General features: G+C 45.6%; 1 protein-coding gene across 8 annotated transcripts in view; it reads right to left on the reverse strand.

Moving 5' to 3' along the window:
• The window catches only part of cadps2 (Ca++-dependent secretion activator 2), an 863,559-nt gene that overhangs the window by 94,157 nt on the left and 755,793 nt on the right, over positions 1 to 13,609 (reverse strand). For all 8 annotated transcript variants that reach the window (XM_070900583.1, XM_070900582.1, XM_070900585.1 and 5 more), the window contains one exon: positions 9,050 to 9,124. In XM_070900583.1, the coding sequence (XP_070756684.1) occupies positions 9,050 to 9,124 (75 nt within the window). The remainder of the gene's footprint in view (positions 1 to 9,049; positions 9,125 to 13,609) is intronic.

The following is a 13,609-nucleotide window of genomic DNA, read 5'->3' on the forward strand; positions in this document are numbered from 1 at the left end:
CAGTGAGCATCAGTAAGTTACATTTTTAAAGTTAGCAGAGAGCCGATGAGAGGTTTGACCCTCTAACATTCTAAATATCAAAATTAATTTTAAATAGTTGTTTTGCAGCAAGTTGCAGCTGTAAGGCGCCTGATGCAAGCATGTGAGACTGTGCTATCTGGAGGTAGTCTTGTATCTCTTCAGCAAGATTGGTCCGCAACAAGATGACCAAGCTGATTTCAGTTATATAACCCGTTGTGGCACCAATGTATAATGAAACCTCTCTGCATAGATGAAGAAACAGTGGTATAACTGGCCTATAAACAATGCAAGAACATTAACTGCTGCAGGCTCAAATGCTGGCATCCTTAGTGATGAAGGATAAAATCACTTCAATGATAAGTGAGGCAGTGGTGATTTTTTTAGGGAGAATTAAGAAATAGAAAATGACTTAAAATTGTAGTGGGAGTTGTTTTCAGGCCCCTTGGTAGCAGCTGTGAAGTGGTAGAATGTATAAATGCAGACATTAGGCAAGCGTGTAGTAAAGGTAGAGTGGTTTTAATGGGAGATATTAACTTTCATATAGATTGTGATAAACAGACTAGTTCATAACAGAAAGGAAGTGAATTTCTTGAGCGTGTTCAGTATAGTTTTTTGCAACAGTATGTCCCTGAACAAATAAGATGGCAGGCCATATATCAGATTTAGTAAGGAGGAATGAGCCAGATATAGCTGACAGCCTAATGGTGTGTGAGCGTTTATCTAATAGTGATCATAATATGTTGAAGTGTTTGAAAGGAAAAATGTGAAACAACTACCAAGATTCTAGATTTAGGTAAGGCTGACTTCAATGGGATGAGACAGAGGGGCTGAAATTCAGGGTCTCAAAGAGACCCGTTAATGCCCGTTTGCGGCGACCATTCCTAAAAATCGAATGGCCGCCACTTTGGGCTCAACAGGCTAACCCAACCTAAATTCAGGTCGGGGATTTTTCGGCCTGGACCCCATACTGCCAAATAGTATCACCGCCAATAAAATCAATAAAAAAACAATAAAAATACTTACCCAGCGATTTTCACCTCACTCCTTGGATCCCACACTGCATGGTGCCCCCAACAGGTTTCTTTGTCGGTGCACTTCTGCAGAGTGGCTGCGGGCCAGCAGCGCGGCCGCCCTTAAAGGGGAGGGCCCACTTCCACGACCGTAGTGCAAGACTTTTTGCTGGCCGACTTGCCGATCAACTGGCAAAATACTGCCTCGGGTTCAACTGGCCTGCCAACGAGCAGCCTAGCACCCCCTCTTGCTGGCCCAGCCGAAACCCTCCTTGATGGCCCAGTGGCCAAAGTTAAAAAATAATCGCATCTCTCCCCTTTAACGGAGGGGAGAGAGCGTGGTGATGTCGCCACGCTGATTGACAACAGTAGGTGGGCCTTCCGACCCATTTTCGCTTTGAGTCTAAGGCCCGCCCCATTAGAATCCATTTCCTGTAGGACTTTGAAAAAAATTCAACGTCCTGAAAATGGATCTACTCACCATACCAAGAGTTCCAGCGGTGAATACCAGCTAAAAACTGATAGGTGGGCCAGCTTTCTGCGCACCTGAATTTCAGCCCCAGAGACTGTCCACAGTAAGTTGGCCAAATCTGTTAATGGGTAAAATGACTGAAGGTTAGTAGGAAATGTTCAAAAAATAACATAATGTGATACAGAACCCATTTATATCCCTAAAGGGAACGAGCTCTATTTGCCCCCCAAAAAAGCAATGGCCGACTAAAGAGGTAAGGACCACATGGGTGGGCAAAGTGTAATGGTTGACGGATGCTTTGTGATTGGAAAGTTGTTTCCAGTGGGGTTCCGCAGGGCTCAGTATTAGGTCCCTTGTTTTTTTGTGGTATACATCAATGATTTAGACTTCAATGTCCAGGGCATGATTAAGAAGTTTGCAGATGATACAAAAATTGGCCGTGTGGTTGATCGTCAGGAAGAAAGCTGTAGGCTGCAGGAAAATATCAATGGACTGGTCAGGTGGGCAGAAAAATAGCAAATGAAATTCAATCCGGTAATGCATTTGGAGAGGGCTAACAAGGCAAAGGAATACACAATAAATGGTCGGATACTTAGTAGTGTAGAGGAACCTTAGAGTGCATATCCACACACCCCTGAAGGTAGCAGGTGGATTAGGTGGTTAAGAAGGCATACGGGATACTTTCCTTCATTAGCCAAGGCATAGAATATAAGAGCAGGGAGGTTATGCTTGAACTGTATAAAGCACTAGTTAGGCCACAGCTACAATTCTGGTCACCACATTTCAGGAAAGATGTGATTGTACTAGAGTGGGTACAGAGGAAATTTACCAGGATGTTGCCAGGACTGGAGAATTTTAGCTATGAGGCTGGGGTTGTTTTCTTTGGAACAGAGGAGGCTGAGGAGAGACTAGATTGAGGTGTATAAAATTATGAGCGATCTAGTGCATAGCAAGGACCTATTTCCCCCCAATAGAGAGTCAATAACCATGGGGCTTAGATTTAAAGTAATTAGTAGAAAGATTAGAGGGGAGTTGAGACATTTTTTAATGTAGAGGGTGGTGGGGGTCTGGAATTCACTGCCTGAGGAAAAGCAATGTGTGAGGAGGACACAAAAAATCTGCAAAAGGACATAGACAGGCAAAGTGAGTGGGCAAAAATTTGGCAGATGGAGTATAATGTCGGAAAGTGTGAGGTCATGGCAGAAAAAAAATCAAAGAGCAAGTTATTATTTAAATGGAGAAAAATTGCAAAGTGCCGCAGTACAGCGGGACCTGGGGGTACTTGTGCATGAAACACAAAAGGATAGTATGCAGGTACAGCATACCAGGAAGGCCAATGATATCTTGGCCTTTACTACAAAGGGGATGGAGTATAAAAGCAGGGAAGTCTTACTACAGCTATATAAGGTATTGGTGAGGCCACACCTGGAATACTGCATGCAGTTTTGGTTTCCATATTTACGAAAGGATATACTTGTTTTGGAGACAGTTCAGAGAAGGTTCACTTGGTTGATTCCGGGGGTGGGGGGTTGACCTATGAGGAAAGGTTGAGTAGGTTGGGCCTCTACTCATTGGAATTCAGAAGAATGAGAGGTGATCTTATCGAAACCTAGAAGATTATGAAGGGGCTTGGCAAGGTGGATGCAAAGAGGATGTTTCCACTGATGGGAGAGACTAGAACTAGAGGGCATGATCTTAGAATAAGGGGCCGCCCATTTAAAACAGAGATGAGGAGAAATTTCTTCTCTCAGAGGCTTGTAAATCTGTGGAATTCGCTGCCTCAGGGAGTTGTGGAAGCTGGGACATTGAAAAAATTTAAGACAGAAATAGACTGTTTCTTAAATGATAAGGGGATAAGGGTCATGGGGAGTGGGCGGGCAAGTGGAGCTGAGTCCATGATCAGATCAGCCATGATCTTATTGAATGGCGGAGCAAGCTCGAGGGGCCGTATGGCCTACTCCTGTTCCTATTTCTTATGTTCTTATGAAAGGGTGGTAGAGGCAGAAATGCTCATCACATTTAAAAAGTACTTGCATATGCAGTTGCAGTGCCATAACCTACAAGACTACGGGCCAAGAGCTGGAAAGTGGGTTGAGCTGGATAGCTCTTTTCCGGCAGGCACAGACACAATGGGTCGAATGGCCTTCTTTGGTGCTGTAAATTTCTATGATTCTTCAAAGCTAAAAGAAAAAACAAACAAATGCACAGATCCTGGCAACGAGGAGAGATACAAGGAACAACAAAAGATGACAAAACAGATAGTAACTGAGGTACAAAAAGGGAGTATGAAAAGAAACTTGCAAGGGATATCAAGATCAACGCAATTCTTTTTACAATTATATTAGGAAAAAAGATGGTCAGAAGCAATGTGGCCCACTTGAAAACTTGTAACAGTGATATTGGAGTAGAATTTGTGCTCGGAGGCATACCTCTGGACTACGCGTAATAAAACCGAACCTAACTGCAGGCTGTGGGGAGTTCTGGTCTTGGGCCTCCAGGCAGATGTCAGCATAAAGGCCCATGGATCCGAGAGACGCAGGCAGTTCGGAAGCGTCCCGGAGATCACATGAGCCTGGTCTTCCAAACACTAAGAAGGATTCCACTGCAGTCATTTACGAAAGGAATCCCCTAATGATACGCAATGGAATCCCCAAATAATTATACAATTTACACAATTCTAATGAATAAAAATGTACTGAATTTCAATTTTATTCATAAGTCCCTTCATTGCAGCAACTTCAATAAAAATTTAACCTTTTTGATAAATAATTTTAATCATCTTAATCCAGGTCAATATTTGCATAAACTAATTTAAAGTGTATGTGCATCATTTTTGATTTTTAAATGTTTGATTTAAGGCTTATACAAACCCTTTCGCTGATGAAAGCAGGTTTCACGCCTGTTTTTATCAGCCATAGGAATTATTTGGTAATTGCTGGGCAAATAGCCCAACTCTGTGCCAGTGATACTCATTTTACATTACAGATGGCTCAAGGCTGAGGTCCAACAAAAAAAACCCGGGACCTAAAGAACAGGTGGTGGATGGAGAAAGCACAGGAGATACAACAACTGGCTGACAGCCATGATATGTGAGAATTCTTCATCGCAGTCAAGGCCACCTATGGGCCAAACACCCAAGGCCCCACCCGACTGCTGGCCAAGAACGGGGAAACACTCATCAAGGACACCGAGGCAGTCAGGGCCCGCTGGAAGGAGCACCTCAAAGATCTCCTCAATCGAGACTCTGCCTTTGACTTGAGTGTTCTCAACTCCATCCCACAGCATGCTACCCGCCACCACCTCAGTGAGACCCCAACACTGCACGAGGTAGAAAAAGCCATAAGACAGTTTATAAACAACAAGGCTACGGATGCGGACGGAATCCCCACTGAGGCACTGTAGTATGGTGGAGAGGCACTGCTGGCGTGAATACATGACCTCATCTCTCTCATCTGGAGGGAGGAGAGCATGCCAGGGGATCTCAGAGATGCTGTAATCGTGATCATCTTTAAAAAAGGGACAAGTCTGACTGTGGCAACTATAGAGGAATCTCACTGCTATCAGCCACTGGGAAAGTCATCGCTAGAGTCCTCCTCAATCGTCTTCTTCCCGTGGCCGAGGAGCTCCTCCTGGAGTCACAGTACGGATTTCGTCCCATACGGGACACAACGGACATGATTTTTGCAGCGCGACAGCTACAGGAAAAATGCAGGGAACAGCGCCAGCCCTTATACGTGGCCTTCTTCGACCTTACAAAGGCCTTTGACACTGTCAACCATAAGGGTCTATGGAGTGTCCTCCTCCGTTTCGGATGCCCCCAAAAGTTCATTACCATCCTCCACCTGCTCCACGACGACATGCAGGCCGTTATCCTTACCAACTGATCCATCACAGACCCAATCCATGTCCGGACCGAGGTCAAACAGGGCTGTGTCATCGCCCCAACCCTCTTCTCAATCTTTCTCGCCACCATGCTCCACCTCACAGTCAACAAGCTCCCCGCTGGATTGGAACTAAACTACAGGCCAGTGGGAACCTGTTCAACCTGCACCGTCTCCAGGCCAGATCCAAGACCACCCCAACCTCTGTCATCGAGCTACAGTACGCGGACGAAACCTGCGTCTGTGCACATACAGAGGCTGAACTTCAGGACACAGTCGATGTTTTTACTGAGGCGTATGAAAGCATGGGCCTTACGCTAAACACCCATAAGACAAAGGTCCTCCACCAGCCTGTCCTCACCGCACAGCACTGCCCCCCAGTCATCAAGATCCACGGCACGGCCCTGGACACCGTGGATCATTTCCCATATCTTGGAAGCCTCCTATCAACAAGAGCAAGCATCGACGACGAGATCCAACACTGCCTCCAGTGCACCAGTGCAGCCTTCGGCCGCCTGAGGAAAAGAGTGTTTGAAGACCAGGCCGTCAAAACTGCCACCAAGCTCATGGTCTACAGGGCTGTAGTAATACCTGCCCTCCTGTGTGGCTCAGAGACATGGACCATGTACAGCAGACACCTCAAGTTGCTGGAGAAATATCACCAACGATGTCTCCGCAAGATCCTACAAATCCCTTGGGAGGACAGGCGCACCAACATCAGCATCCTCATCCAGGCTAACATCCCCAGCATTGACGCACTGACCACACTCGATCAGCTCCGCTGGGCAGGCCACATAGTTCGCATGCCAGACACAAGACTCCCAAAGCAAGTGCTCTACTTGGACGGAGCCCCTTCACGGCAAATGAACCAAAGGTGTGCAGCGGAAATGCTACAAGGACACCCTCAAAGCCTTCCTGATAAAGTGCAACATCTCCACTGGCACCTGGGAGTCCCTGGCCCAAGACCGCCCTAAGTGGAGGAAGTGCTTCCGGGAGGGCACTGAACACCTCGAGTCTCAATACCGAGAGCATGCAGAAATCAAGCGCAGGCAGCGGAAAGAGCGTGCGGCAAACCAGTCCCACCCATCCCTTCGCTCAACGACTATCTGCCTTACCTGGGACCGAGTCGGTGGCTCTCGTATTGAACTGTTCAGCCACCAAAGAACTCACTTCAGGAGTGGAAGCAAGTCTTCCTCGATTCCGAGGGACTGCCTATGATGATGATGACAGTCGATTCGGATGATTTGTCAAGGTGTGCAAGTTATGGATTTTGCGCATGTGTTCCTGAAAGTTGTGGGAACTTTGAAATGGATTACAACGGAGTACTCCAAGAGTACACCTTTAGAGAGACCACAATTTCAGGGCCCATGTAAATGAAAATAAGGAAACGGTGGACATGTTGACGAATTACTTTGCGTCAGTATTTAGAGTAGAGGAAGAGGATAGCATGCCGAACATCCCAAAGAAACTAATAGTGAATCAGGGACGGGGTCTCACCAAAATTAACATAAACAAAATAACAATAATGAAGAAAATAATGGCACTAAAGAGTGGCAAGTCCCCAGATGATTTTCATCCCAGGGTTCTAAAGGAAGTAGGTAAGAACATTCCGGTTAGCCCAACTATAATCTTCCAAAGTTCTCTCGATTCGGGCTCCATTCCTTCAGATTGGAAAATTGTGCATGTCATTCTGCTATTTAAGAAAAGTGAGAAAAGGAAACAAGGGAAATATAGAACAGTCAGCCTAACATCTGTTAGAAATTACTCGAACCTATAATTAAAGACAGGTGACTGAAGACCTTGAAAATCTTCAGATGACCAGAGAGAGCCAGATTTGTAAAGGGTAGGTCATGCCTGATAAACCTAACTGAAATTTTTGAAGAGATGACTACAATAGTGGACAGGGGAATGTATATGAATGTTATTTATATGGACTTCCAGAAGGCATTTGATAAAGTCCCCCATAAGAGACTGTTAGCTAAAGTTGAAGCTCATGGAATCAACAACAAATTATTGGCATGATTAGGAAATTGGCTGAGTGGTAGGAGACAGAGAGTGTTGATAATGGGTAGGTATTCTAATTGGCAGGATGTGACTAGTGGCGTCCTGCAAAGGTCTGTATTGGGGCCTCAAATATTCATAATATTTATTAACGACTCAGATGATGGAATAGAAAGCCATATATCCATGTTTGCCAATGATAGGCAGCATTGTAAGCAGTGTAGATGGAAGCATAAAATCCACTTTGGACCTAAAAAGAATAGAACAGAGTATTTTCTAAATGTTGAAAAGCTAGAAAGAGTGGAGGTCCAAAGAGACTTGGGGGTCCATGTAAATAGATTAAAATATCATAGACAGGTACAGAAAATAATCAAAAAGGCTAATGGAATGTTGGCCTTTTATCTAGAGGACTAGAATACATGGCTGTGGAAGTTGTGCTACAGCTATACAAAGCTCTGGTTAGACCACAGCTAGAGTACTGTGAGCAGTTCTGGGCACCACACCTTAAGGCAGCTATATTGACCTTGGAGGGAGCATAGCGTAGATTTAATAGGAAGATACCTGGACTCCAAGCGTTAAATTATGAGGAGAGATTACACAAACTAGGGTTGTATTCCCTAGAATTTAGAAGGTTAAGGGGTGATTTGATCGAAGTATGCAAGATATTAAGGGGATCTGATAGGGTAGATGGAGAGAAACTATTTTCGCTGGTTGGGGAGTCGAGGACAAGGGGACACAGTCTAAAAATTAGAGCCAGGTCTTTCAGCAGTGAAGTTAGGAAACACTTCTACACGCAAAGGGTGGGAGAAGTTTGGAACTCTCTTCCACAAACGGCAATTGATGCTAGATTAATTTTTAATTTAAGATCTGAAATTGATAGATTTTTATTCACCAAAGGTATTAAGAGATATGGGGCAAAGACTGGTATATGGAGTCAGGTCACAGATGAGTCATGATCTCATTGAATGGGGGACCAGGCTTGAGGGGCTAAATGGCCCCTATGTTCTGAAAGGGGCATACTGCTTGGTGTGATTCTGATAAAGGTTTGTGGGTTATTAAAATGACATGATGTTGCATTAAAATGAGAGTCCGCACTGTAGTCATCTACTTGTAGAAGAAAGTGTGAGGGGAAATTTAAATCACAGTAGGCCCCACTACATTTGATGCTGGGCAAATCAGATATTATTATTGATTGCCCTTGGGCCTAGAAAAAAGGAAGAATGAACGCTCTTTGACTTATCACAACCAGATGATTAAAAGTATCCATAACTGGTGTGCCATTTATGCAGTCATTGAAAGATAAACAGTAAACGACAATATTATTTTTAGAATAAACAGAAAATCAAGAAATGATCCCGATTTGATTAATTCATGGCGTTTGTTGTGGCTGTAGAAATTAGAAAAAGTGAAATTCTCTCAGTTTATTGTACAGAGGTTACCGGGCAGAAATGCGGGTGTTTTGAAGGCTGAAAAAGGCCCACAATGAACCACAACGTGTCCAGGTTTTAATCCATGAGGTGACTTGACATCACCTTATCTCTAAGCGGTGGTCAGGCGCAAACAGAAACTCCCGGCACCTTCGCATCGATTGGATAGTGTAGTGCGATCAAACACTTCCCAACACTCAAGGGGAACATCGGCGAGTTCCTCAAACCATCTCTTACCTTTGAAACCAGGAGGGAAATCATTTCTTTGAAGGTTTCTTCAATCAAATCATCGATCTTTGAGTGATACTGCTGCTGTAATTTGAAAAAGAGAATAAAGTCTTGCAACTTGACAGAGAAAAAAAAAGGAACGATTGTGAAAACAATGTCTTGTTCTACCTCAAACACAATTAAAAATTATAATTGGGGGACTTCAAATAGAAAATCTTGAACACAATCTCCCCACCCAATGCTGTTTTACATTCAGTGCTAGAAAGCTTCCCATGTACACTGTCGCGTTAAGCAGCTAATAGGTCTATTATTTGAGTGAATTGAGTTGTAGACCTCATTCAGGCACAGGAATGTGAAGGATACTTTTTTGTCGGCTTCATTGCAATTAGGACAGCCATGTGCTTTTTCTAAAGACCCATCCAGTTGGCTGAGTGAAAGGCTAGGAGAAGATTCAATTAATGCAACATTTTATGTCTGACAACTCTCATTCATAAGTCATTTAAGCTGTTCTGTGAAAAAAGAGGCCCTGATTGTTAGCTACACAAGGGACTATGCATTCACACAGCAAGCAGCAGTTCACTTGGGTTAACAGAATTCTTGCTAACAATAAATTTAACTTAAGATGAAATTAATTTTTTTTCTGTCAACAAAGCAGAAAGGTTAGTAACAAATTAACAGGTGATATGCAGCCGAATAAAGCATTCTCCAAGAACTGTATTCTTCCTTCTTCTTTATGAACTGCTGGGCTGCAAATTGTTGTGATTAATAAATACCCTAAATGGCTCCATCTTTCATTAACGGCAGCAACATTATTTCCTCCGGGGTCTCCACTGTCAGTTGTAGGGAATTTTACTTGTAAGGGCTAACTCGTCAAAATTCAAGGACATTATAGTATGGCCTTAGATATGGTTGTCAGGAGTGTACATTGAAAAACTAAAACTCTTCTGTTGCCATTTAACTTTGCCATCATTCCTTAATTATAGTGGTCCAAAACATTTAAGAGCAAAATCATTACCCTTTCCACAAATTGGTAATCTAGTCAATAGTTGTCTCCAATCAGCCGCTTGTTCCCAATCTCTCTGTGCTGTAGAATCGGAGCCTGATCATTTAGACACTGCGTCTATGCCTTCTGGAATTCTCTCCAGAAACCACTTTGCCTAGCTACACCCACCCCATCCCCCCACTGCCTTCAAAAGCCTCCTAAAAACCTTTCACTCAGCTTGTGCCTTTGATTTCCCCCTCGCTAATTCTTCCTTTTCAGCCTCGTGTCCACCTTTCTGTCTTGTTGAGCGCTCGGAGATGTTTCTTGTACACGAGGAGCATAATACAAATACACATTGTTGTTGTCATGTATTCCACTGTCATTGTAACCCATATATAAACTGACCTAAGTTGTACACCGTGAGAACACTGACCACTAGGTGGTGAACTTACGGGAGACACTCCTAACCTGGACTTTCAGGTATAAAAGGGGAAGCTCCACCCATCTTCTCCACTTCAGTGCTGGCTAATAAAGGTTACTGGTCACAGAGTGATCTTCTCGCTAGTATGGGCCTCGTGTGCATTTGTACTGCATAGTAAGGACATATTATTGGCGGCGAGAAACTGGGATTTAAACCACGCGAGCATGGCCACTAGCAGCACAGATGAGAGGTACTGTGTTGGTGATGATTGGGATGATTTTATTGAGAGACGACAGCAAAGTTTCGTCACTAAGGAATGGCTGGGACAGGATTCGGCCGACAAACGCAGGGTTCATCTCCTGACGGTTTGTGGATCCAGGACGTACTCCCTGATGAAGGACCTTCTAGCGCCAGAGAAGCCAGTGGAAAAGACTTTTGAAGCGCTCAGTAAGTTGATCAGGGAACACTTTAAACCGGCAAGCAGCATGCACATGGCTAGACACTGGTTTTACACGCACCGGCGGTGAGAAGGGCAAAGCGTTCCAGACTTCGTGGCAGATCTCCGGCGACTGGTGAGCCTATGTAACTTCCCAGAGGCATGCAGAGTGGAGATGCTGCGAGACTTTTTTATTGAGGGCATCGGACACGCTGGGGTTTTCAGGAAACTGATTGAGACCAAAGACTTGACCCTGGAAACGGCGGCTTTGATGGCCCAGACATTTATCTCAGGGGAGGAAGAGACCAGAATGATGTTTGACAAAAATCTTGGTTTAAATGCAGCAAATGGACAGGGAGTCAACATTGTTAACGCGGCACAGAGCTCTCCAGGCAGACAGGGGCAATCAGACATGCCCAAGCATGTAGTCAAACCCAAAGGAGGAATTCAACAGAGACAATGGCTAGCTGAACGGCGATTCATGCATTTGCAAGGGACAATGCGGCCACCAACACCTGTCAATGGTGCGTTTAAGGATAGTTACAGAGACAGTCAGAGATGATCAACTGGTAATGCACCTTTTGTTTCCAACAATGGCTCATGTTGGAGGTGTGGAGGCAAACACCCAGCCAGAGCTTGCAGGTATCAGCAATATACCTGCAGAAACTGCAACGTCAGCGGTCACTTGGCGTGTATGTGCAGGAAGCCTGCAGCCAGGTTCATGTACGAGGAGGACGGGCCCGATGTAAGCCCTACGAGGCCAAATGGACACTGGGGGAACTCGCTGGAAGCTGAAGTTCAGTGAGTTCATGTGGAGCACATATACAGTTCATACACCAGGACGCCACCGATAATGATGAAAGTGCTCCTCAATGGCATCCCAGTATCAATGGAGCTAGACACGGGGGCCAGCCAGTCCCTGATGAGTATCAAACAGTTCAAAAGGTTGTGGGCGTCCAAGGCCAGGAGGCCAAAATTATTGCCGATTGACGCACAGCTATGGACATATACAAAGGAGATCATTCCGGTGCTAGGCAGCGCCATGGTAGTCATGACCCACAAAGATTCGGAGAACAGGTTGCCACTCTGGATTGTCCCGGGGGATGGTCCCGCACTACTGGGGAGGAGTTGGCTTGCTGTCATGAACTGGAAATGGGGCGATGTCAATGCAATTTCTTCTGTGGAGCGAATATCATGCTCACAGATCCTGGACAAATTTGACTCACTAGTTCAACCCGGCATTGGCACTTTCATGGCGACCAAGGTAGTGATTCACATAAACCCGGACACCAGGCCAGTACACCACAAGGCGAGAGCGGTGCTGTACGTGATGCGGGAAAAGATAGAAGGCGAATTGGACCGCCTGCTGAGGGAAGGCCTCATCTCGCCAGTCGAATTCAGTGTCTGGGCGAGCCCGATTGTGCCGGTGCTCAAGGTGGATGGGTCAGTCAGGATATGTGGTGATTACAAGGCTACCATCAATCGGGTGTCACTCCAAGACCAGTACCCGCAACCGAGAACGGAGGACCTCTTTGCGATGCTATCCGGTGGTAAACTTTTTTCAAAATTGGACCTGACCTCAGCTTACATAACCCAGGAGCTGGCGAGTGAGTCGAAGAAGCTGACCACCATCACGACACACAAGGGGTTGTTTGAGTACAATAGATGTCCGTTCGGGACTCGCTCGGCTGCCGCAATCTTCCAACAAAACATGGAAAGCCTCCTCAAGTCAATTCCAAGGATGATGGTTTTTCAAGACGACATCCTCATCACGGGTTACGATACTGAAGAACACCTCCACAACCTGGAGGAGGTGCTACGCAGACTGGACCGGGTAGGTCTGTGACTGAAAAAGGCGAAGTGAGTCTTCCTAGCTCCAGAGGTAGAATTCCTGGGGATGAGGGTAGCAGCAGACGGGATCAGACCTACTGTGTCCAAAACGGAAGCGATCCAGAGAGCACCCAGACCCCGTAACACGATGGAGCTGCGTTCGTTCCTGGGGCTCCTGAACTATTTTGGTAACTTTCTTCCCAAATTGAGCACGCTGTTAGAGCCGCTACACGTGCTCCTACGCAAAGGTCGCGAATGGGTCTGGGGGGACAGCCAGGAAAGGGCTTTTGATAGAGCACACAATTTGTTATGCTCCAACAATCTGTTAACGCTATATGACCCATGTAAGAAACTTGTTTTAACGTGCGGTGCGTCGTCCTATGGTGTCGGGTATGTGTTGCAGCATGTCAATGCCAATGGTCAGTTGTAGCCGGTAGCTTATGCCTCCAGAAGTCTGTCCCAGGCAGAAAGGGGCTACGGGATGGTAGAAACGGAAGCGCTTGCATGTGTATATGCAGTAAAAAAAATGTACCAGTACCTGTTTGGCAGGAAATTTGAGCTGGAGACAGATCACAAATCCCTAACGTCCCTTTTGGCCGACAACAAGGCCATAAATGCAAATGCGTTGGCCCGCATACAGAGGTGGGCACTCACGTTAGCCGCCTATGACTATACAATTCGGCATAGACCGGGCACTGAAAACTGCGCCGATGCACTCAGCAGGCTCCCACTAGCCACCACCGAGGGGGCAACCGAGCATGCTGCTGAGATGGTCATGGCTGTTGAAACTTTTGAAAGCGAAGGCTCACCCGTGACAGCCCGTCAGATCAAAGTCTGGACAAATAGAGACCCGCTACTGTCTTTAGTCAAGAAATGTGTCCTGAATGGGGACTGGGCAGC

The sequence above is a fragment of the Pristiophorus japonicus genome, chromosome 15 (assembly GCF_044704955.1).
Source record: "Pristiophorus japonicus isolate sPriJap1 chromosome 15, sPriJap1.hap1, whole genome shotgun sequence".
In the NCBI taxonomy this organism is placed as follows: Eukaryota; Metazoa; Chordata; class Chondrichthyes; family Pristiophoridae; genus Pristiophorus; species Pristiophorus japonicus.